The 27,437-nt window shown below is 38.6% G+C and overlaps 1 protein-coding gene across 2 annotated transcripts in view; it reads right to left on the bottom strand.

The window, feature by feature from the left end:
* The window catches only part of AMPH (amphiphysin), a 246,900-nt gene that overhangs the window by 60,608 nt on the left and 158,855 nt on the right, over positions 1-27,437 (bottom strand). For both annotated transcript variants that reach the window (XM_001100126.5, XM_001100038.5), the window contains exons 8-11: positions 27,218-27,293; positions 26,514-26,596; positions 24,026-24,164; positions 22,336-22,464 (exon numbers count right to left, since the gene is read on the bottom strand). In XM_001100126.5, the coding sequence (XP_001100126.3) occupies positions 22,336-22,464; positions 24,026-24,164; positions 26,514-26,596; positions 27,218-27,293 (427 nt within the window). The remainder of the gene's footprint in view (positions 1-22,335; positions 22,465-24,025; positions 24,165-26,513; positions 26,597-27,217; positions 27,294-27,437) is intronic.

Raw genomic sequence — 27,437 nt, 5'->3', positions numbered from 1 at the left:
CTGGTACCATTCCTTCTGAAACTATTCCAATCAATAAAAAAAGAGGGGATCCTCCCTAACTCATTTTATGAGGCCAGCATCATTCTGATACCAAAGCCTAACAAAGACACAACAAAAAAAGAGAATTTTAGACCAATATCCCTGATGAACACCAATGCAAAAATCCTCAATAAAATACTGGCAAAACAAATCCAGCAACACATCAAAAAGCTTATCCGCCATGATCAAGTGGGCTTCATCACTGGGATGCAAGGCTGGTTCAACATACGCAAATCAATAAACGTAATCCAGCATATAAACAGAACCAAAGACAAAAACCACATGATTATCTCAATAGATGCAGAAAAGGCCTTTGACAAAATTCAACAGCCCTTCATGCTAAAAACTCTCAATAAATTAGGTATTGATGGGATGTATCTCAAAATAATAAGAGCTATTTATGACAAACCCACAGCCAATATCATACTGAATAGGCAAAAACTGGAAGTATTCCCTTTGAAAACTGGCACAAGACAGGGATGTCCTCTCTCACCACTCCTATTCAGTATAGTGTTGGAAGTTCTGGCCAGGGCAATCAGGCAGGAGAAAGAAATAAAGGGCATTCAATTAGGAAAAGAGGAAGTCAAATTGTCCCTGTTTGCAGATGACATGATTGTATATTTAGAAAACCCCATTGTCTCAGCCCAAAATTTCCTTAAGCTGATAAGCAACGTCAGCAAAGTCTTAGGATACAAAATCAATGTGCAAAAATCACAAACATTCTTATACACCAATAACAGACAAACAGAGAGCTAAATCATGAGTGAACTCCCATTCACAATTGCTTCAAAGAGAATAAAATACCTAGGAATCCAGCTTACAGGGGATGTGAAGGACCTCTTAAAGGAGAACTACAAACCACTGCTCAACAAAATAAAAGAGGACACAAACAAATGGAAGAACATACCATGCTCATGGATAGGAAGAATCAATATCATGAAAATGGCCATACTGCCCAAAGTAATTTATAGATTCAATGCCATCCTCATCAAGCTACCAATGACTTTCTTCACAGAATTGGAAAAAAGTACTTTAAAGTCCACATGGAACCAAAAAAGAGCCCACATTGCCAAGCCTATCCTAAGCAAAAAGAACAAAGCTGGAAGCATCATGCTACCTGACTTCAAACTACACTACAAGGCTACAGTAACCAAAACAGCATGGTACTGGTACCAAAACAGAGATATAGACCAATGGAACAGAACAGAGTCCTCAGAAATAATACCACACATCTATAACAATCTGATCTTTGACAAACCTGACAAAAACAAGAAATGGGGAAAAGATTCCCTATTTAATAAATGGTGCTGTGAAAACTGGCTAGCCATATGTAGAAAGCTGAAACTGCATCCTTTCCTTACACCTTATACAAAAATTAATTCAAGATGGATTAAAGACTTAAATGTTAGACCTAAAATCGTAAAAACCCTAGAAGAAAACCTACACAATACCATTCAGGACGTGGGCATGGGCAAGGACCATGTCTAAAACACCGAAAGCAACAGCAATAAAAGCCAAAATTGACAAATGGGATCTAATTAAACTAAAGAGCTTCTGCATGGCAAAAGAAACTACCATCAGAGTGAATAGGCAACCTACAGAACGGGAGAACATTTTTGCTATCCACTCATCTGACAAAGGGCTAATATCCAGAATCTACAAAGAACTCAAATAAATTTACAGGAAAAAAACAAACAATCCCATCAAAAGGTGGGCAAAGGATATGAACAGACACTTCTTATCAAAAGAAGACATTTATGCAGCCAAGAGACACATGAAAAAATGCTCATCATCACTGGCCATCAGAGAAATGCAAATCAAAACTACCATGAGATACCATCTCATACCAGTTAGAATGGCGATCATTACAAAGTCAGGAAACAACAGGTGCTGGAGAGGATGTGAAGAAATAGGAACACTTTTACACTGTTGGTGGCACTGTAAACTGGTTCAGCCATTGTGGAAGACAGTGTGGCGATTCCTCAAGGATCTAGAACTAGAAATACCATTTGACCCAGCCATCTCATTACTGGGTATATACTCAAAGGATTATAAATCATGCTGCTATAAAGACACATGCACTGTATGTTTATTGTGGCACTATTCACAAGAGCAAAGACTTGGAACCAACCCAAATGTCCATCAATGATAGACTGGATTAAGAAAATGTGGCACATATACACCATGGAATACTATGCAGCCATAAAAAAGGATGAGTTCATGTCCTTTGTAGGGACATGGATGAAGCTGGAAACCATCATTCTCAGCAAACTATTGCAAGGACAAAAAACCAAACACTGTATGTTCTCACTCATAGGTGGGAACTGAACAATGAGATCACTTGGACACAGGAAGAGAAACATCACACACTGGGACCTATTGTGGTGCTGGGGGATGGGGGAGGGATAGCATTAGGAGATATACCTAATGTAAATGACGAGTTAATGGGTACAGTACACCAACATGGCACATGTATACATATGCAACAAACCTGCACGTTGTGCACATGTACCCTATAACTTAAAGTATAATAATAATAAAAAAAGACACATGCATGTGTGTGTTCATTGAAGTAATATTCACAACAGCAAAGACATGGAATCAACCTAACTACCTATCAATGAAAGCCTGGGTAAAGTAAACATGATACACACACACACACACACACACACACACACACACACACATATATCATGGAATACTGTGCAGCCATAAAAAGAATGAGATCATGTCCTTTGCAGGGACATGGATGGAGTTGGAAGCCATTATCCTTAGCAAACTAACACAGGAACAGAAAACCAAATACCACGTGTTCTCACAAGTGAGAGCTAAAGGTTGAGAAAACATGGACACATAGAGGGAAACAACACACACTGGGGCCTATTGGAAGTGGAAGGCAGGAGGAGGGAGAGGATCAGAAAAAATAGCTAATGGGTACTAGGCTTAATACCTGGGTGAGGAAATGATCTGTACAACAAGGCCCATGACACAAGTTTATCTTATGTAACAAACCTGCACTTACACCCATGAACTTGAAATAAAAGTTTAATAAAAACTTGCCCTTTTCCAGAGCACAGCATGAAGGTGGCTGCCATATGCATACTCAGTCCACTCTTGTCCTAGTGGCCTCATCAAGTGAGATGCAGCCTTCTTCCTCTCCCTGGCAGTCTATCTTCTGTTTTAAGACCCCATGTGTCCCACGTGGAAAAAACTGTCACTGAATCACTTCTGCCTTCAACTAATTTAAAAACATTCAAGTCACACGAAGTATGGTCTCTGACTCCACTGGAATTAAATTGGAAATCGTTAACAGAATGGTCTCTAGAAAATCCACAACTATTTTAATCATCCAGAATGATCTCTGCAAAATCCACAAATAATACTCTTCTAAATAACCCATTAAGTCAAAAAAGAAATCAAAGTGGAAATTAGAAACCTGAATGGAAATGAAAACAAAATATCAAAATATATGGGATGCTACTAAAGCAGTACTTATGGGAAAATTTATAGCACTAAACTCCAATATAAGAAAACAAAAAAGGTCTGAAATCATTAACCTCACCTTCTTTTTACCCTAAATACTAGAAAAAAATATAAACAGAGCAATAAAACCCAAAGTAGAAACTGGAAATTATATAGATTAGAGTGGAAATCAATGAAACAGAAAACAAAAGATAAAGTGAGAACAAGAAAAAGAGAGAATCAATAAGACCAAGGGCTAGTTATTTGAGAAGATCAATAAAATTAATGAACATTTAGCCAGTCTAATTGGGACAAAAAAGAGAGAGAGTGAAAAAGGATGTATATTACCAATATTAGGAATGAGATAGGGGAGCATCATAATAGATATTAGAGATATTAAAAAATAAAAATAAGGAAATATGATGAACCACTTTATTCCAAATACATTTGACAATTTAGATGGAATGGACAGATTCCGTGAGAAACACAAACTACAAATACAAAGATCTCACTCAAGAAAAATAGATACCCTGAACTGCTCTATATCTATCATATAGAAATATATCAAAACAAAAGAAAACATAACAAAACAGAGCCCAGATGAGTTCTCTGATGAATTCTATCAAACCTTTAGGCAACAAATAATACCAACACAAATTTAACCAGTACACTGAAGGGGAGCAATTGATTTTCAGTTCAATTCATTCAATACCATTACCCTGGTAATAAATCATAAAAACCCTTTTCTTAAAAAAAAACCTTAAAAACTAATATTCCCCAAGAACAGGAATCTAAAAATTCTAGACCAAGCTTTAGCAAGCAGACTAAAAGATATATAGATTAAAAGGATAACAAACCATCACCAAATGGGGTTCATCCTAGGACTTCATGGTTGGTTTACCATTGGAAAACCAATAAGTATAATTCACCATATTAACAAACTATAAAGAAAACTCATATGATCATCTTAAGAGATGCAGCAGAGCATTTGAGAAAATCCACATTAATTCCTGTTTAAAACTCTCTAAGTGGGAATAAAAGGCTGCTTCCTCAATCTGATAAAAGCCAGCTAATGAAACCTACAAGTAACAAACACTGTGTTCAAAAGTGAAATACTACATGTTCTTCCTCTAAGATCAAGACAAGGATGACTGCTTTACTGCTTTTACTCAATATTTTTCTGGTAGTACAAGAATGAAATAAGGTAGGAAAAAGAAATAAAAGGCACCTAGACTGCAAAGAGAAAAGTAAACTTTCTTTATCCATAAAAGATATAATATATATAGAAAAATCCAATGAAATCTACAAAAAAGCTATCGAAACTAATAATTCAGTTTACCAAAACTGCAGATACAGCATCAATATACAAAAATCAGTTGTACTTACACACAATAGTGTGAACATCCAGAAAAAAACAAATTTAAAAACATGATTTATAATAACAATAAAAATATAAAATACTTAGGGATAAATCCAACAAAAGATGTGTAATGTCTGTACATTGCAAACTGTAAAACATGGCAGAGAGAAATTAGAGAAGATCATTAATAAAGGGAGAGATATATTGTGTCTATGCATCAGATGACTCAGATATCATTGATCTATAGACTCAGTACAACATGATTTAATATCTATACTGCTTTGAGTAGTACCCCCCGCCCAAATTTCATGCCTATCTGGCACCCGTGTGTCCTTAATTGACAACAGGGTCTGAACCAATACAATAAAATAAAGATGAGGTCATACTGATTAGAGTGGGTCCTAATCCAGTGACTGGTGGCCCTGTAAATTACCCAGTCTCAGGTATTTCTTTATAGCCATGTGAGAATGGCCTAATACACTAACCATGCCAACAGTTGGATATGTAGACGCAAGAAGAATGCCATGTGAAGACACAGAGCACACAGACACACAGGGAAAATGCCATGTGATGACCAAGGTGCATACTGGAGTGATGTATCTGCAAGCCAAGGAACCCCAAGGACTTTCAGCAACCACCGGCAGCTAGGAGAGAAGAAAGGATTGATCCTCCCCTAGAGCCTTCAGAGAGAGCATGTCCCCACTGACACCTTGATCTCAGACATCTAGCCGCCAAAACTGTTAGAGAACATTTTTTTTTTCGGGGGTGGGGGGGTTTTGTATTTAAGCCATTCATTTGTGGTACAGCAGCCCAGGAAATAATGCAGTATCAACTTACAGTTGATTCTGAAGTTCATACGGAAATTCAACGTACCTAGAATAGCCAAAACAACTCTGAAAAAGAACAAAGTTGAAAGACTAACCCTACTGACCCTGATTTCAAGATATTACAACATGACAATAATCAACATAGCATGCAACTGGCACAAAGGCAGGCAAAAAGATCAATGGATAATCATATAGTCCAGAAATATAGCTCTCTCTCTATATATATATGATAAATAGATAGCTATTAGTTGTCTAATTTTCCACAAAGGTACAAAGGCAACTCAGTAGAGTAAGAGTACTTTTCAACAATGGAATATTCATTTCTAAAGAAATAAATTCCAACACATACTTTGTATTACATAAAAAAATTAACTCCAAATTAGTCACAGGCCTAAATGTAACACCTGAAGATAAAACTTCTAAAAATTATTAAGAGAAAACCTTGCGATTTTTATCTTGGGTTAGGCAAATACCTTTTAGACATTAAATGAAATATATAATCCATTAAAAATGGATAAATTGGATTTCATCAAAATAAAAATGTACTACTGTTCAAATGACACTGCCAAGAGAATGAAAAGAAAGCCACATATTGGAAGAAAGTATTTGCAAATCTTATCTAATGAGGGACTTGTATACAGAATGGATAAAGAGGTCCCAAAACTCAATTAAAAAATAAATACACAAGCAAAAGTTTTTAACAGGCACTTCACTAAAGAAGATAAATGGGTGTTAAATAAGTACATGAAAAAATACTTAACACCACTAGTCATTTGGGAAAAGGAAATTAAATCAAAATGAAATACCACTATCACTTACTAGAATAGCTAAAATTAAAAATACTGACTGATATGGTTTGGATTTGTGTCCCCTCTCAAATCTCATGTCAACTTGTTATCCCAGTGTTAGAGGTAGGGCCTGGTGGGAGGTGACTGGATCATGGGGGTGGAGTTTTCATGAATGGTTTAGCACCATCCCCCTTGGTACTGTATAGTGAGCGTCAAGAGATCTGGTTGTTTAAAAGTGTGTTACGCCTCCCTCCTCTCTCTTCCTCCTGCTCCTGCCGTGTGAGACAGCTGCTCCTGCTTTGCCTTCGCCATGAATAAAAGCTCCCTGAGGCCTCCCCAGAAGCAAATGCTGCCATGCTTCATGTAAAGCCTGCAGAAACATAAGCCAATTAAATTTCTTTTCTTTATAAATTACCCAGTCTCAGGTATTTCTTTATAGCCATGTGAGAATGGCCTAATACACTAACCATGCCAACAGTTGGCAAAAATATGGAAGAACTAGAACTCTTATGTAATGTTGATGAAAATATAAAATGGTACAAACACTTCTGAAAATCTGTCAATTTTTTTAAAAAGTTAAATTTATTCCTAAAGTATGATCTAGCTAGTTTATCCCTAGGTATTCACCCAAGAGAAATGAAAGCATGCATCACACAAAGATTTGTATACAAGTGCTTATGGTGCCTTTATTTATAACAATCAGAAATTGGAAACAACTCAAATATCCATCAGAGGGAAAGATAAATTGTGATAATTCCATACAATGGAATACTACTCAATAAGAAGGAATGAGCTACTGATATGTGCTACAACATGAATTAATTTCATCATTCAAAAAGTATTTTTTTTATTCTGTATGATTCCATTTATATAAAATTCTAGAAAATGCAAACTAATGTATAGCAACAGAAAGATGAGTGTTTGCCTAGAGATGCTGGTGCCCATGGGGAGGAGCAACAGAAATTAAAAAGTGGCTCAGAAAACTTCTTGGAGTGACATATATTCATTATCTTGATTCTGGTAATGGTTTAATGGCATATACATATGTGCAAACTCATCAAATATGTGCATATATAAATATGTACAGTTAATTGTGGATAAATCATACATCAATGAAGCTTACTAATAACATTAAAAGGAATCTAATAGTGGGAGATGGGTTAAACCTACATTCTCTTAACACAGTGCTCTGCTGCTATTTAAAATAATAAAATAAATACTAAATTGACATGGAAATACTTTTGTTATATTTGTATTAAAAAATCATAAATTAAAAAATTGACATAGAATGATCACATTTCCAAAAATACACATTTCAGTTACTTTTTTTTTGTTTTGTCTTTTGAGATGGAGTTTCACTCTTGTTGCCCAGGCTGGAGTGCAATGGCGTGATCTTGGCACACCGCAACCTCCGCCTCCTGGGTTCAAGTGATTCTCCTGCCTAAGCCTCCCAAGTAGCTTGGATTACAGGCATACACCACCATGCCCAGCCAATTTTGTAGTTTTAGTAGAGACAGAATTTCTCCATGTTGGCCAGGCTGGTCTTGAACTCCTGACCTCAGGTGATCCACCCACCTCGGCCTCCCAAAGAGATGGGATTACAGGCATGAGTCACTGCACCTGGCCACATTTCAGTTACTATTTAAATGGAAAAAAGTGGCATTTTACACACAAAATTAGTAAAAGTGAGTTTTCCTGGGGAATAGACTTTTACTTTTGAAGTTTTACTTTTTGCTTCTCTGTAATTTACTATTTTTTTTACATTAACTATGCATCCTTTTGGGCATTATTTTTATAAGCCTATCAGGTAAAAGAGATTTCAATATATAACTATAGCCATAAAACATTTAGTAGTGATACATCTGTATGTAGTTTGCAATTATTTGATTGACCCAGAAATCTAGCCTCCAGAGCAAACACACAACATATTTTCTGAGGATCTTAACCTTTAGAATTTGAATAAAATGTATAAAATCTGTAAACACCTCAAAAAAACCATTTAGAAGTAAAACACATGGTCTCTAAACCATCCTCATGGCTGCATGCAGACAAACAGACAGAGAAACACACATGCACACACACACACACACACACACACCCATACACAAAATTTCTTTAATCAACACAGTATTATAGTAAGCCAGATTACCATGAGGGCATAGAGATTTTCATCTTTTCATCTCCTAGAGATTTTCATCTTTTATTCTTTCATTAAACATATTTTGAAAACCTTTACTATATCCTAGGTATTGTGCTGGACACTTGTAACTTCCCAATGAGGCAAAAGAGGCGGAGTAGGAAGCTTAAACGGAGAGGTGAAATAAAATCTTTAGGAACAAGGCCAGTCAGAAGTTATCTTTTATGTAATAGAAATACTTTTCACGTAAAAGTCACAATTTACAATTTATAACAGTGAGTAAAGTTTTAGGATTTCATCCATAATTACAATGAAGCAGTGGCCTAGGAAAGTTTACCTTCGTGGTTAGAAGCCTATAACAGGATTGCTCCAGATTGGTACATTACAGTTAACATGAGTCATATAGCACATGGACAGGGTTCAAGTGCTTTATATTGCAGTCTTAGAATGGAAAATCTTTCAGTCATTTAAAATGAGGTTGCCAAGTATTTGTTCCACAGAGTTTATTGTAGTATACTAGTCCTTCCTTATTTGCAGGAGATATGTTCCAAGACCCCCAGGGGATGCCTGAAACCACAAATGGTACAGATAGTACTGAACCCTATACACGCTATGTTTTTTCCTATACATACATACCTATGATAAAGTTGAAGTTATCAATTAGGCAGAGTAAGAGATTGACAACAATAGCTAATAGTAAAATAGGACAATGATAACAATATACTGTAATAAAGGTGAATGTAGTGTGAATGTGAATATAGTCTCTCGCTCTCTCCAAATATCTTACCGTTATGTAGTATTTTTGGATCATGTTAACCATGGGTAACTGAAACCATGGAAAGTGAAACTGTGGATAAGGGAGGACTGCTGTACAGAGAATTAAAAGGACGGTATAATGCAGATCGCTTTACTCACAATCTGGACCTATAGATTGCTCTCTCACATTTGCTTTATGTGCATACCTATATTTACATAATCCTGAAATGCTCTAGGAATGAGTTGACACACAATAAACTAGACCTTCCAGGAAACTGTTTTCCTACTTTGTTTTGTTTTGACTTCGTTTTTTATCAGAACAAGTTGGTAGGTTGCAAAATCATTCTTAGTGTAGCATGTGGGTTTTGTCCATTGTTTTTATGTATATTATGACTAATAGTATAAAAGCTGACAGTCAAGAGAATAGAGTCAGCAAGGAAGAGGGATAGGGCCTGTGCTTACAATAAGGTTCTGCTGTGACTAGTGGAAAGACAGACGGCTAAACTGGTTGAGTGAAGGCCCTCCTACCACTATATCATGGTATTTACCAATAATGTCACTGATGTGTAGCAACCTGAAGAACTTTGCTAATATCAAAACCCAGACAAGTTCTAGAGAACCTGCATTCTGGACACTAAGGATAGAAAGAATGATATCGATTTGTTCATTTACTGAATGCCTGGTACTGCTCTCTTTTGGGTGCTTACAATGCGGTCACACACAGCCTACAGCATTCTGCTTTCCACTTCTGCACTAGGAGAGGCATGGTTCAGCAGAAAGACGAGAGGTTTGCTCTTCTAGAAAGTAGGACTAATGACGTGTAAATCACAGGATTGATGTCAAGGTTAAATTGAGTGAGACCTTGCAGAAAGATATTTAGTAACTTTCTCTGTTCTGTAGACAGAAAAAGGCTAGGCACTGTTAGTGGCTCTGGAGTCAGAACCTTGAAAGATAGTGAGGCCTAATGACCCAATGATTTTAAAATATTTTCAGAATATCAGATGACACATAAACTGCATTGCTTGGTTACTCCTGCTCAAGGAATGGAACAATGATGTTGGTAATCCACCAGGGCAACGAACTGACTAAATTTGGGCTTGACATGCACTGTGTAGTTTTTCTTCCTTCTAATTTTCATCTTACTAATTCTTTCTGTCTTAAAATAATGTTAACGTGTTTACTTTGAAAAATAGCAAGGGAAAGAAGAGGCAGCTGGTCCAAAAATATGTTATGTTGAAAAGCCAGTGTGGTATTTAGAACCAGGTTACAGTTACCCAGTAAGTGAGAGATGCATATGTTCATAACTGAAGGCTGGCCCCATCAGGATTACATGGGTGAAAAAGCCATCTGATGGACTGATTCTGCAAGTGAGTTCTATTTCAGTTCAATTGGCTAGGGAAAACAGCATGATTTAATGAACTTAAAAAGTAAGATGCAGTATCAGGCTGGAAAACAGAGACATAAGAGTAGAAAAGCCAATGGTGCTCAATTGGCCCCAACACACAGGATTGAAAGGCTGCACTCATGTCTGCCTGGGAGCATGGTAGGCATCCTATGGGGTGATGAGCAGAGCTGAGAGAAATAAGCGTGGATGTTCAAGGGATAATCCTTCTGGATTTGTAAAGGGGAACTCTTATCAGAGAAAATATGCAATATCATAGTTGGGAAAAGATTTAGGAAAAATAGTTGGGGGTATCTGCTATGAAAAAATCCTGAGACAGGCAATATTTTCTTCCTTTCTGCCAATGGACACAAAGATAGAGTCCCTGGCAAAGAGGGGCCCTGCTCCAAGCCCTGAATCTAAGGTGACCCTCATGTTTTTGAGCACCTTTCTTAAAGTTTCCTAAGTCTTCCTCTGGCAGAAGGGACCAGCTGCAGCTGCAGTGCCATCTGGTCAGGGCATCCTGAGCCCGTACAAGGACTGGGCTTCGGTTGCCATATCTCCTCTTTGGAGAACTCCCCAACCCTACTCCATGTGTAAGGTCAATTATATGCTTCTGGCACTCTGGGGCTCCTATTCACAAAGGCGTTGTGAGAATGAAGATGGGGCCTGTTTGCAGGAGGGTGAGGGGTGAGATGGTGAGACTGTTCTTTTTGGTCAGCTTGGCATTTCGCTTATAGAAACCCCTGAGACTGACCATCAGAATGGTGCTGATAAGCTTATTTCAAGTGACTCCAAGTTTTTATATAGAAGAGGTCCCCAGCCAAAAATATTTGCTCAGGGTCATAATCCTAAAGGGAGGGTGACCACTGGATTTAAAATCAAGTCATCAAGTTGTAATAAAAGCCAATCCAAAACAGTTTTTGTTTTTTTTTGAGACAGGGTCTCGCTCTGTCACCTATGCTGGAATACAGTACTGTGATCATAGCTCACTGTAACCTCGACTTCCTGGGCTCAAGAGATCCACCTGCCTCTCAGCCTTCTGAGCAGCTGGGACTACAGACATATACCGCCATGCCCAGCTATTTTTTTTTTTTTTTGTACAGACAGGGTCTCACTGTGTTGCCTAGGCTGGTCCCAAACACCTGGCCTCAAGCAATCCTCCTGCCTTGGCCTCCCAAAGTGTTGAGATTACCGATGTGAGCCACCATACCTGGCCCCAAAACATTTTCTGAGGACAAGAATTGAAAAAGAGAGAGAAATAACCTTGCACGTACACACATACGTTTGTATGTATACACATATATATACACACACACATACACATATATACATATATACACACATATATATACATATACACACATACACACATACATGATTGCTTTATTTTTTGTCTTGATCTCTTGTTAGAATCATATTTATATGGAATAGATTTGATTTCCAGGGACAAAATATCTTTTAAATCTTTATTTCTTAAAGTGTTTTACCAAATACCATCTCCTAGGAAAGCATATTTTGGGGGTGAAGGAGAGACTGTCTGAGAAATTCTGCCCTAAACAAAGTTGAATGGAGTTTTGTTACAGAACTTTTCAGAGCCTTAAACGTGCCGATGTAAACTGTGAAAAATCAAAAGGGATGTAGCCCCCAAGTCTCATGTAAACAGAGACTCCCTTTTCAAAGCATCTAATGATACTAGTTTTCCTCAAAAACATACTTTGGAAAATGCTATTTCAAAAGAATGATGTAGGGACACAAACACACAAAGAGGGAGGGAAAGAAAAAGAGAGAGAGAGAATGGATTTCTAAGTTCTTAGGAGGGAAAAATAGGAAACAATTTTTTGAATCTTTGGAAGATCCATTTTTGTAAACACAGAACCAGAAAAGTAAGATAAACCATTGGGTCATAACCATGGGGCATCTCCCTACAAGCAGATAAGGACATTTACCAAAGAAAATTCTATGCTACATTTACAGTTTGGGCCATTAGAGGGCTCTCCAGACCTAATGGATTTCTGTCTTCAATCCCAGGACACATTCAGGAGAGAATCATCACCGTGATGGTGCTTGATGGAGGAGACATACAAATCCATCCGAGACTGGGTACATTTCAGTCACTACACTTTGAGCTTCTGGGCAGGATTAACACAAATGCTTTTCTTCCCCCATTAAGGGCATGATAAAAATAGCAAGCTGCGGACATAAATCAATCTTCTAAATGTAAATGACTCGTTTAAAAAATTAATATTAAAATAAATGTAGACGGATCATCCTATATTGTTATATGTGTCAGAGAAAACCTTTTCAGGTACGTCTAAGCTGTCTAGTTTTCAATGCTCTACTTCCTTGCAGTTAGCATCTCGTTTTTTCCAGGTATTGTTATTTATTCTCTTTTATCTATTTATCTGTAGATTGTCAAACACATTATTGTCTGGATGATACAGTTCATTTCACTTATAATATGCAGCTCGACCTACAATCTGATCAACACATCTAATGTTATAAGCACACATGTGTATGTGTATGTGTCCAACCGCCCTAAATATGGAAGACTTTGAGTCACACTAGTTTTGAAGGGAGCAGTTATGAATGGTTAATCATAGCACACACTTGACTCAGCTGGGTATTTCCCTGGAAGAAATCTGTTAATTCACTGTGGTGCTTTGTTAATGGTCACTGACTTGTGCCATGTGGAATCCTGACAGCTTAAAACAGTGGCTCCCAGAGTGTGGTGCCAACACCAGCAGCATCAGCAGCATTTTCCTAGGAAATGCAGATTCCTGACCTCATCCCAGACCTGCCAAATCAGAAACTGCTGGATGGGCTGAAGTAACACAAAATGGCTATTTATATCTACAGAGGAACGAGCCACTTAAGAAATTGCCAAGATGCTTCAGGAAGAGAGAGCATCTGTATATTTTTAATTAAAGCCAGATTATGTCACTCAATAAACCAGAAAGCAGACAGAAATATAAATCCCCGTTTCACTCCCTCTTTTGATATCTTAACCTGAGACAAATGGTCATTTAGTCCATGGAAACACTCCAAGTCATACTCTGTGGTCCAGCTGCTAGAGCCATGTTGCTTTTCAGATTTAGAAAAATGGCAGAAACTCCTTTCTGACTCCTCCTCTGATTAAAAGAAAACAATATAAACAAGGCTGTTTCCCCCAAAATGCACTCCTATAATGTCTCTCATGCTTAGTTATTCCAGAATTGCCTGGAAGATTGAAGGATGTGACACACAGCCAGTGAGATATAGGAGGTATTGATGGAGAGACGCTGAAAGCTCCCAAATTCCTTTCCCAGCAGCCTTGGGGTTATGCATACAGCACTAGCAAAGCCTAGGCAAGCGGACCCGGGAATAGTGTCCTCGCAGGAACTGCAGATGGAACATGCTTCTATTTGGAAAGGCACTTCCTCTCCCCCAGTTCTTGACTTTTCCCATCACTCTCACTCAACAGTATCAGCAAAAGTTAATGCTCTTTTAAGTACTTAAGGGACTCTCCTGGCATCTGTAATTTTCAAAAGTGCTTTGATTCTTTTTCCCCACACCATCAAGTGTCCTGACCTATGAGCCAGCACATTACAAATAAAAAGAAAAAACATTGAAAAAGAAAGAACACTTCTGAACCTCATCTTTACTTCACGATGAGTCTGCATGTCATGTTGTCTCTACTTCAGTTGCCTTATCTACCAAATGGGGATGTCCTCAGCTAAGCACACAAGGCTTCTAGGTGACCAAAGTCTCTATTTGTGATGGAACTGACAGGATGCTCTTGGAGGGTCCAGGTCAAAGCAACTGAGTAAGGGTATTGTTGCCTTAAAACACTCCCGGTTCGAAAATTCAAGTAGAGAACAAAGAGAATGAAGCTGGGCAGTAGCAAATGCAAAGGGACTGTACAATTTTGGAAATTAGAATTGCTCAAGTTTGTCCCAGGGCAACTGGCAGATGCTGGGTAAGATCCTTTGGTGCTAAGACAACTGTCCCTGGTGGCATCTCTGTATCCACAGACATACAATCTGGCCATGCACTGATAAACACCATTTCCCCTTCTCAAAGGAGCTGCTAAATCACATCTCAAGCCCCAGTTAATTTTATCAAACTCAGCATCTTATGCATACAACACAAGAAACAAAACAATAGCTCAAAGCATTTTGCCTATTGATAAGTGTGCTTGAAAAGGATGAAAAATCATGATTTGCCACTGCATTGTGTCTGAGTTTTTATTTTCTGAGGTCCCTATTATTATCAATACACCATCTCTGCCATTATCAGTAGGATGTGATTATAATTGGGATATTATGCATATTGTAGTTATTGATGTGCTCAGTAATTATAGTACTGCATTAGTACCTCTTGTAAAATGTAAATATTATTCCAGACCCTGAGAACACTGAGAGGAAATAGTATCACCATGACTTCTGTATGGTCTTTTACTTGTAGAAAAAAGAAATGGTTCCAGTGACATTAGAGGCAGCTCCGGAAGTCATGATAATTCTCGAGTCAATTAAAAACAAAAATAAAAACACAGCCACTAGCAGGAACAGGCCTGGAAGTAGCTACGTGAACCCAGGTATCTTCAAAATCAGTAGGAACATTGACTTTCATTTGCCAATTCATGTCAATAATATGCCCCTGTTGAAGGACAAAAGACTTAAAATTATTCACCTCTTTCAATTTCATTTCCTATTCTCTACTAAGAATCAATATAAAGGCAATAATAGAAGACATAAACATGAAATAACATATAAAAAGATGTTTACTGAAGTGCTGGTGGAGCAACAAAAAAGTTGAAAGCAACCTGCGGCCAGTAATCAGGGGTTGGTACAACCAACTGATAGAATACTATGGGTGAATATGTTTTTGCAAAGATAATATTATGACATGAAAATATGCTCAATAAAATTAAGTAGAAAGGTCAGAAATACATGATAGTACAATCTCAATTTTATAGTGCAAAATTGATATATACTCAGTGATTTGGGAAGACTAAAAGAAGACAGACCAATGTGTACTAGTGGTCATGTCAGAGTGGTATGATTGAAGTGATTATTAAAGTGATTATTAAAATTCTTTTTTTTTTTTTTTCTGAGATGCAGTTTTGCTCTTGTGCCCAGGTTGGAGTGCAATGGCACAATCTCGGCTCACTGCAACCTCCGCCTCCCAGGTTCAAGCGATTCTCCTGCCTCAGCCTCTCGAGTGGCTGGGATTACAGGCATGCACTACCACGCTAACTTTTGTATTTTTAGTAGAGATGGGGTTTCTCCATGTTGGTCAGGCTTGTCTCGAACTCTCAACCTCAGGTGGTCTGCCTGCCTTGGCCTCCCAAAGTGCTGGGATTACAGTTGTGAGCCACCGTGCCCGGACTAAAATTCTTTATTCTGGGAGACTGGCTCAAGATGACTGACTGAAGAAAACTAGTACATGCCTCTTCCACAGAGCAGAAGCAAAATAGCAAGTAGATATTCACACTGTGAATAGATCACCTAAGAGAGAACACTGGGACTCAACAGAGAAGTGATGGGAAGCACTGAAAGCAAGCAAGGAGAGGACAGCAAGGCTTTCCTCAGCTGGGATCCAGGAGAAGCTCCCAGATGGGAGGAAAGGAAAAGTGAGAATCCCCAGGACTCCACATACCCACCACCATCTTTTACAATCCTAGCTATGGGAGAACCCCTCAACTGATGTGGGCTTCAAGATTTACATGGGTAGCTGCCCAGGGACCACACAGAGACATTGTTCCAGAGAGAGAACTCACAAGGAGCTCCATAGGCAACCATGTCCTGAGTGGCTGCAGCTTGTAGGTATTCTGAGCTAAGCCCCCAAAGGACTGCATTCTGCTCTGGGGCAGATACTGCTGCTGCCATGGCCAGGCCAAGAAGGGAGAGGGGAGGCCTCGTACTTTCATGTACTGCTAGGAGAAATCCTATGCACCTCTGAGGGCTGCTGTGGAACCAAAAAATGAGAAAACTGCACTCCCCACAGACCTGCAGGTACCTGCCTACTACACCACCTTAGAGTGGCCCCACCCTCCCCAGTGGCAGTGGGTGCCGTTCTGAGATCCTAGCTTCCAAAGGTCTGCATCCCTCCCTGGGGCCAAGTCTGATGCTACTGCTGCCACCACTGGGCCAAAGAGGGAGAGGGGAAGCCAGGTACTTTCAGACACTTTGTGGACAAATCCCACTGCTGCTGCTGCAGGCTGAAGTAGGACTAAGGCACGAAGAAACTACTTGTCCCACAGCTACCTCCCTACACTGATCCCACCATGAGAGGCTTTGACCTCCCTATTAGCAGATCCACAGGGCAGTGTGGTGCCTCCTACACCTGAACATTGTGTCAGCAGGCTGGAAACCATCCTACCTAGCCTGTCACAACCAGTGTCAATGCAGCTTGACCGTAGGACAAGCTACTGAATCAATCTTGTCACCCCAGTACTTCAGCATCCTGTTCAGGGTCCCAGAAATCTCCCAGCCCAGTCTACCACTGTTGGCACCTGAATATTCCTCCTGGGTCTGAGATTGGGCCAGCCCAACCTGCCAAAGCTACCACAGGTGGCACCCATCAGAATGCACCACCAGCAGGCCAAGGGACTGGCACACCCAACCTGTCACAGCTACCACCAACACCAGAGTGGACCACTTGGGTTCCCGTGGGTTATTCCACCACCACTACTGACATCACCCACATCACATTAGCTGCCCAGAGATTTGAGAACCCGACCACACACTCATCCCACTGCTGCCACTACCAATATCTGAGCAAGCCACCTGGAGCCCAAGAATCAGCCTGTCTGGACTCACTAACACTGGAGCTAATGTAACCCACACTGGGGCCAAGCACAAGCATGCTCAGCCTACCACTGCCACCACAGGGGCCCAAAGACTGGTCAACCTGGCATCCTTGTCCTCAGCAAAACTTTACTCTGGCCCCCCGCTAGCAAATGCACCCTAAGTCATTGAGGAAATTACAAGTACAACTGACACTATTTATAGCCAAATAAATCATACAAAGATCACACTACTACATGTGGCCAAAATCAAAGCCAAAATATCCGACCCAACCAACAACATATATACATCTTCAGAGAAAAGCCCTCCCCTACAAAAACCAATTTCAAAGAATTGGAAGAAGCAACCAGATTGGAAATTGAAAATTGGAAGTTATACCAGATGCACAGATATCAACACAATGAAACAGAAACATAAAACGGCAAGGAAATATGACACTTCCAAAGAAACAAGACAAAGAATTCAAAATACTGCTTTTAAAGAAGCTCAGTGAGATACAAGAAAATTTTGAAAAACAAAGAAATCAGAAAAACATTTTAGCATATGAATGAAAAATTTACCAAAGAGATATTTTTTAAAAGAAACAAATAGAAATTCTGGAACTGAAGAATTTATTGACTGAAATACAAAATACATTTGAAAGCTTCAACCAGAGACTAGATAAAACAGAAGAAAGCACCTCAGAACGTGAAGACAGGTCTTTGAAATACTCCAGTGAGACAAAAATCAATAAAAAAGAATGGACAAAGCCTTCCTGACATTTGGGACAATATAATACAATGAAATATTTGAATTATTGGTGTACTTGAGGGCCAAGAGAGAACAAATGGGCCAGAAAATCTATTTAATGAAGTATTAGATTGAAAACATCCCAAGTCTAGCAAGAGACCTAGCCATCCAGATATAGGAAGCCCAAATATCTTTAAACAGATATAATGCAAAAAGGTCTTCTCAATGCTATATTACAGTCAAACTATGTACTAAGGCAAAAATAAAAGAGAGAATACTAAGAATGGCAAGAGAAAAGCATCTATTTATTTAGTCAGTTTATCTTTTAATTTAATCTGTTTTCTCTCAAGGCTATTACTAATATGTGAGGTTTTGTGACTGTCATAATGTTAATCGCTTTCTGGTCATTTTGTGTTTGTGCATATACATGTCACATCTATATGTCATACAATGACATACATGTCACCAGGGTTTGGTAGTATACGGCAGTAGTACCACTTGAGTCATTTCTCTTCCTTGTTTGTGTGTTTGGTCTCACAAAAGGATTGCGGAGGGATGGAGGGAGGTGGGCAAAGGTAAAATACTACCTACTGGGGACTATGTTCACTATCTGGGTGTTGAGATCATTAGAAGCTCAAACCTCGCATCACACAATGTCTCCATGTTACAAAACTCCACATGTATCTCCCGAATCTATAATAAAATAAAAATAAAGAAGTCTCCCAACAAACAGAAGCCTAGAACTAGTTGAATTCACAGCCCAACTCTATCGATATCAATCCTCCTAAAACTATTCCAAAAAACTGAAGAGGAAAGAACTCTCCCTAACTCATTCTACAAGGCCAGCACTATCTTAATACCAAAACCAAACAGAAGCACAACAACAAAAAGAAAACTATAGGCAAATATTCATGATAAACATAAATGCAAAAATCCTTAACAAAATACTAGCAAACGAAATCCAACAGCACATCAAACAGATGACATACCATGACCAAGTGGGATTTATACCAGGGATATTAGGATAGTTCAACTTATGCAAAACAATAAACCTAATACATCACATCAAGAGAATTAAGCACAAATCTACATGATTATCTCAATAGATGGAGAAAAAGTATTTGATAATATTCAACACTGCTTCATAATGAAAACTCTCAATCAACTAGGAAATAAAAAGAACTGACCTCAAAATAACAAAGGCCATATACGACAAAAGCACAGGTAGCATCATAGTGAATGGGGGAAAAGCTGAAAGCCATTCTTCTATGAACAAGATAAGGATGCCCACTTTCACCTCTCCCATTCAATATAGCACTGAAAGTCCTAGCCAGAGCAATCAGGCAAGATAAAGAAATAAAAGGCATTCAAATTGGATAAGAAGAAGCCAAACTATTCCTCTTTGCTGACAGTATGACCTTATAGCTAGAAAAAACAAAAGAATCCACCAAAAAAACCTCCTGAATTTGATAAATAAGTTCAGTAAAGTTGCAGGATATAAAAAAAATCAACATACAAAAATTGGTAGCATTTCTGTACACCAATAAAGAGCTAGAAGAGAAAGAAATCAATATGGCAAGATCATTTACAAGAGCTACAACAAAATAAAATACCTAGGAACAAATTTAGCCAAGGAAGTGAAAGGTCTGTGTAAGAAAAACTACAAAATACTGATGAAAGAAAATCAAAAGGACAAGGATCAGAAAAATTAATATTGTAAAAATAATGATAATGCCCAAAGCAATCTACAGGTACAATGCAATGCCTACCAAAATACCAACAACATTTTCAGCAGAATTAGAAAAAAATCATAAAATTTGTATGAAACCAAAAAAAGAGCCAAAATAGCCAAAGCAATTCTGAGCTAAAAGAACAAAGCTGGAGGCGTCACATTACCTGACTTCTAAATATATTACAAGTCTACAGTAACCCAAACAGCATAACATCAGTATAAAAATAGACACGTAGACCAATGGAACAAAATACAGAGTCCACTAATAAATTCACATTTTGACAGCCAACTGATTTTCAATAAAGGTATCAAGAACATATACTGGGGAAAGGACACCTTCTTCAATAAACAGTGCTGGAAAAATTGGATATCCATATGCAGAAAAATGAAACTGGATCCCTGTCTCTCCTGATATATAAAAATCAACTCAAGATGAATTAAAGGCTTAAATATAAGACCCAAAACTATAAAACAACTAGAAAAGGACATAGGGAAACACCTCAAGACATAAGTTTAAGGAAGACTGCATGGGTAAGACCTCAAAAGCACAGATAACTATAATAATAATAGAAAAAAGAGGTTATATTAAACTAAATGGCATCTGCACACAAAGGAAACAATAAATAGGGTGAAGAGACAACCTGTTGAATGGGAGAAAATATTTACAGACTATTCATTCAACAAGGGAATAATATTCTGAAGGTACAAGGAACTCAACTCAATAATTAAAAAAAACAAATAATCCCATGAAAAAGTGGGCTAAGGACACAAATAGACACTTCTCAAAAGAAAACATACAAATGGCCAACAGGTATACAAAAACATGCTTGGCCGGGCGCGGTGGCTCAAGCCTGTAATCCCAGCACTTTGGGAGGCCGAGACGGGTGGATCACGAGGTCAGGAGATCGAGACGATCCTGGCTAACACGGTGAAACCCCGTCTCTACTAAAAAATACAAAAAACTAGCCGGGTGAGGTGGCGGGCGCCTGTAGTCCCAGCTACTCGGGAGGCTGAGGCAGGAGAACGGCGTGAACCCGGGAGGCGGAGCTTGCAGTGAGCTGAGATCCGGCCACTGCACTCCAGCCTGGGCGACAGAGCGAGACTCCATCTCAAGAAAAAAACAAACAAACAAACAAACAAACAAACAAAAAAAAACATGCTTAACATCACTATCAAGGAAATCTAAATCAAAACCAAATTGAGATGTCATCGTACCTCAGTTAGAATGGCTATTCCTAAAAGAACAAAACATAACAGATGCTGGCAAGGATGTGGAGAAAAAGGAACTCTTATACAATGTTGGTGGGAATAGAATTGGTACAACTACTACAGAAAACAGTAGGGAGATTCCTCAAAAAAACTAAAAATAGAGCTACCATAAGATCCATCAATCCCATTATTGGGTATTTATCCCAAAGAAAAGAAATGTGTATATGAAAGGAATACCTGCACTTGCATGGTTATCACAGCACTATTGATAACAGTAAAGATAGAGAATCAACCTAAGCATCCACTGATGGACAAATGGATATAGAAAGTGTGGTATATAAACACAATGGAATACTATTGAACCCAAAAAGAATGAAATAATATTGTTTGCAATAATATGGATGGAACTGGAGGTCATTATGTTAAGTGAAATAAGACAGGCACAGAAAAGACAGATGCCACATATACTAATATATGGGAGCTTAGGAACAATCGATCTCACGGAGATAGAGGATAGAATAATAGATACCAGAGGCTGAGAAGGATGTGTGGGTGGAAGGAGGAGATAAAGAGAGGTTGATTAGTGGATGCAAATGTACAGTTAGATTGAACAAATAAGACCCAATATTCAATAGCAGATTAGGGTGACTACAGTCAGCAACAATGTACTATGTATTTCAAAGTAGCTAGAAGAGATGACTTGAAATGTTACTAATGCATAGAAATGATAAATACTCAAGGTGATGGATACCCCAAATACATTAACTTGATCATTCCACATCCTATGCATGTAACAAATACATGTGTCCCATAAATAAGTAAAATATTTGGTATCAATACAAAAATTTTTTAAAATAAAATAAATTCTTCATTTTATACTTTTCATATTTTTTCAATTTTCTGTAAGTATATACTACCCTTAATTAAAAAAAAGATAATTTTCAAATACTGTACATCTCCCATTTAGAATGCTTCAGACTAATCAAGTAATGAAAACAATCCTGAATGACAATTAAAATTATATTGTTGGTTCTGGCAGGTGCCACTTTCTTTAGGGCTAGCCCCTGAGAGTCCTTCCACCATGGGACTTTCATGGATATCCCAGCCCTGAACCAGGCACTTACCTGGGAAGGTGTCGTCACACTGATTTCTGGAACAAAGTTGTCCTCAAAGAAACTGATGATGTTCTCCTGCCGCAGTTCCTTTGTCGGGGTGACTTTAGGTAGAGGTGGTACAGGAGGCCCTTTCCTTGTCTAGGAAGCATTAAATACAAACATTAATCCAGCCAAAGACGATGTGTCAGACATGAAGGCAGGTTACATGAACAGAGCCACGTGGACAGATTGAGCTCTGATCGAAACTTATATCTGCATATAGCAGCAAGCCTATCTGATTCAGGTAAAGAATGCTGTCTACTTGGGAGGCTCTCTGAGCCCTGATAAGCCATGGTTCAGGGGAAAAACAAAACTGAGGCTATAAGAGTCCATTCATCTCAACTCAAGTACAATACACAGAACTGCAGGGCCAGGTACATATACTTTTAAGGTTAAACTAGGACAATACCCTCTTCTGAACTAAACTGAAAATAATTTCTCATTTCAGAAATAAATTAAAATTTCAAAACTAAAGCAGCTTTTCATTTGAATTGGTGAGACCAGCGGTAGGCAGCTTACATTTCACTTTCCATTCACGGATTTCGAAAAGTAGAAAACTTTAAAGGTCTGTTTAATACATGTATCTTCCCAAGACCTTCCTTAGTTCAACTACATATAGATGGTCCTCGACTTACAATGGTTCAATCTATGATTTTTTTTGGATTTCAGGAAAGTGTGAAAGCAATAGGCATTCAGCAGAAAGTGTGAAGATACTCTCTCATGAGGCTGGGCAGTGGCAGTGAACCACACTTCTGTTAGCCCTGTGATCACGAGGGTAAATGATTGCCATTATGTCCTACAGTGTACTATAATCAGTAAATTACACAAGGTATTCAGCACGGTTATAAAATAGGCTTTGTGTTAGATAACTTTGTCTAACTGTAGACTAACGTTAAGTGTTCTTGGCACGTTTGAGGTAGGCTGGGCTAAGCCATGATGCTCAATAGGTTAGGTGTATTTAATGCATTTTGACTTGCAATATTTTCTACTTATGATGGGTTTATCAGGACACAACCCCTTTGTAATGCAAGCAGCGTCTGTACAAGAAAGCTTGAACTGGACTAGAGACTTTAAGTTTTTCCACAGAAATTCTCATTTTCACCCAACATAGGGAGAATAAAGGTGGCAGTTCTGCTCTACAGTTACCATTGCCCAGCCCTTACTGTTTCTTTTCAATTACTTGTTCAATACAGTTTTAGTAATTGGCTACTCGTGTGCAAATGTGTGCACCAAAAATGTCCAGAGGTACCAAAAATGTGAAATGACATATAAACATAACTGCTTTTCTTGGCAGAACTTGCTAACTCTAAATCATTAGGAGAGGGAAGGTTTCATGCAGAGGAAGGATTTAAATGGAGCATTGAAAGAAAATAGTTTTGTAACAAGAGATGGGAGAAGAGAGAGCATGCTAGCCCGAGCATGCAGAGAACATGGTAAGAAATCCCAAAAGACTTGAATATATGGCATGTGAGGACATATCAAGTCAAATAAGAAGAGCAGGTGGATACCTTCACGACAATCACAATGCCTAAAGCCTCACATCTCAGTCTCCCTAACTGGAAATTTCTCTTAAAGCCCTAGCACCGTGGGATTATCGTAGATGGGGCCACCTTCACCTTACCATGAGCTCCATCCCCGAATATATTTGACCTCTTCCTACCTGTGAAGGCGACCGAGGCCGTGCTGGTGCGGGAGATGCAGGTGCTAATGTATGATTTGGACTTGCTGTTGGGCTCGGGAGTGGTGAAGGCTCCTCAGGTGGTGATGGCGTCTTTGCAATGCGGAGAGGACCCGAATCACTAGAGGAACACAAGAGATTAGGCAAGGGGCCTTCCAAAGAACAGTATTCATCTGATCAGGGACTATTCCATCTCAGAGAAATCCTGAAGCCTTACAGGTACTGTCTGTTCTCCTGCTCTCCACTTCCAGGTTAATTCTGGTTAATCGCAACAGTGATGGTGATAACTGGTACCATTTATTTGCACTACACAGGCCTCATTCATATATTATCTCTTGTCTTCACAGTAGCCACGCTTTAATGTCCCCACTTTACAAGTAGTAAAGTGGGGCATATAGAGTTTAAAAATAAAAACCCTAAAATCACCCAGCAATTTAGTGACTCTGAATTCAGGTCTTAGCAATGCAAGCCCTCTGTTCTTTCAAACAAGCTCTGCAAGAATCAGGTCCAAACATAAGCTGAATTGATTTTACTAGTTTCACTTTCTATTTACAAGAGAATCTTGTCATGTCACAATCTATTAAAAAAACTACTCTGAAAATTGTAACATATTAAAAGGCAGCCTTAAGATAGTGTTAGTAAGGATTCTGAAGAAGTGCTTTCTAATAACATTTGGAAATAAACTCACTAATTATTTCTCTTTCTAGACCTTATAAATAACTACTCAACTCAAGCATCTTGAAATGTGCAACAAAATCAGATAAGATTCAGTTTCGTTTACTAAGAACCCATCATGTTCCCGGCATGTGGCCAGACGCTCAGGAACAGCCCAAATGTGATGACTAAGAAGCACTTGGGACACATCCTACTCTCTAAGAATTTCTAAAGTCTACAGCTCAAAGAAACAGAGTCTGTACCCCAAAATAAAAGAGCATGTACACAGCAGCATGGTCTACATATTCTAAGGGCTGAGGGAACTGGGTCCTTTAGCGAGAACACAGACACGCCGCATGATTGGGGTCATATGTCAGCAATCATGGCCTCAGACGGAAACATAGCCCCAATCTAAGCTTAATAGAGATGCCACTGAGCTCACTCACCACCTCATTCTGCAGAGGAATGTCGAAAAAAATGAAAGGAACATTCATTAAGTGGTCATGGCCCCGCTTTTTCTTCACTGTATCTGATTTGGCAACATTAAAATTTTCAGATGAATTTGTCCCTTTCATTTCCAGGTAAGGGACCAACCCTTAATTTTCTCATGCACTTCATTTTTAAAACACTCAAATTTCCTTCTGATATTCCTATTCCAATCCTTCCTTTGTGCCTAATACTGAAATAACCATACTAAAAGCAGTAACTCTGCCTCTCCTATGTATTCGTTCAGGCAATATCTTTCCCTTAGAAAGAGAAGATATACTACAGCTCACATAGTATAGAAACCATAGCAGAACGTATAAGTAGGGCTAATCCAAAGAGCAGGGAATAAGAACATCAACAACCTCTAGAGGGATCCAAACATTAATATATGTAGAAGTTGGTTCATGTGTATGACTATGTGTGTTTTCATAAATGTATGAAAATAAGTGTTTGTATTAAAATGACAAATATAGAATGTCAGGACTGTATATTACCTTGGGAACCATGTAGTTCAATAGTATCTTTTTTTTCTCTATTGAATTAAAAAACTGAGACCTTCAACCAAAGAGGTTTTGAACTTACTCAAGGAAGGCAAAGCAAGTTAACTGCAAAATCAGAAACCGAAAGCTGGGTCTTCTGACTCCCAGCTCACTAGCCTGCATTCTCTGAGTACATAAAGTCTGCGAAGAACGGAATAAAGAGGTTTCCAGAATCACCGGAGAAAGCTGGTGTGCAGCCGAATGCCGGCAAGGTAGACAGTTCACCTACGGATCGCTGGGGCTCCGGGGTATTTGACTGGCATACTCATAATGCAACGTGCAATAAAACAAAAACAGTACAGTGTTCACCAGATCAAGAGTTGGGAGGTAAGAGGAAGATGAGATCTTACCTACTTCCTCTTTCCTTTCCCAAAATGGATTCATAAAAGATGTCAGCATCAATGATAAGAATCAGGACAAACTGTCATAAACTTTAGGAATTCCTTTCTTCTCCAGAGAAAATATTAAGTGCATAACAAATTATATATTACAACAAGCATATACATAATCTATTAAAATTTCACACTGTTGCTATCAGGCCTCATGGAAAGCAGAGAGAGGCAGAGAGGCAGAGAGTCAATGCTGTTATGACAAGAAGAAGAATCCTAGTTGGGTCACTGAAGGCCAGAAGTAAATGTAAAAGCCCTGAAATAAAATTAGTGTCAGCTTCTAGTGTGAAAAGGCTCCCATGAGACTTTTGTAGGATAAATAAAACAGTATAGGCTGGCCCAGAGATTGCAGAAATTTTAACGAGCAGTACATTATGGGAGCTCCAACGAGCAGGGGCCTACCTGGGCGCTCCTTGGATGGTGAAGGCCTTGTCGGCATGCTGGTCACCCAGTTTCGTCATTACTTCATACAGTTTGTGGCAAAGCTAAGGGGACAGAGGCCACTTGTCTATTAGTCACATGTCATCCTAGTGCCAATTCAGGCTATTCTCCCCAAGAAAGAAATTGCTTATTGAGAAACTATAAATTTTATTATAGTTTGGATAGCCTCAGGATAACTGAAATTCTGTATATGGTTCAAATTTAAAATCTATGTCAAAACTGAAACAAACGAAACACAAGTAAACAAAAAAATACGTATTTATTAATCAGAGGACAGAGCAGAAAACAAAAGCTTATTGTTTACATTGACTCCACCCTTTTGAACAACAACAACAAAAATCAATCAACAACAGAGTTGTTGATTACCTAAATATTCTGAGACCAATTTTTCATCAGCCTAAAATACCATTGGGAATTCCAACTTTACAAACTGCCTGGTAAAAGAAACAACACTGTAAAACTGTGGCAAAATCTTCAAAAGATACAAAGAACTATGTGATCACTATGAAAACCTGTAGAAATGTTACCAAGGGTAATAACGCACTACTAAAAGAAACATACAAAAGAGTGAATTCTTTGGATAATTCTATCCCATTTCATTTGCTTCCAAAATAAACCTTCCTTTACTTTAGATTCCACATGCAAAAATAATCACCATGACTCACCACCGCAATTTCCTTATGAAACTTGGCTTCAAGGCTGGAGACGTTTTTGAAAGTATTAACATAAAATCCAACTCGTCTGCCATGTGGAAATACAAAGAGGAAAGAAGAGAGAGGGAAAGACCAGTCAGCAAAAATAATTTTAATAGCAACGAAATGTATGAAAACCCAGGTTTCTTTTACATCATGTTGAATAACTTTGGATTAAATAAAATACTGAACC

Source organism: Macaca mulatta, chromosome 3, assembly GCF_049350105.2.
Source record: "Macaca mulatta isolate MMU2019108-1 chromosome 3, T2T-MMU8v2.0, whole genome shotgun sequence".
Taxonomy (NCBI): Eukaryota; Metazoa; Chordata; class Mammalia; order Primates; family Cercopithecidae; genus Macaca; species Macaca mulatta.
This window is presented reverse-complemented; position numbering and strand designations above follow the sequence as displayed.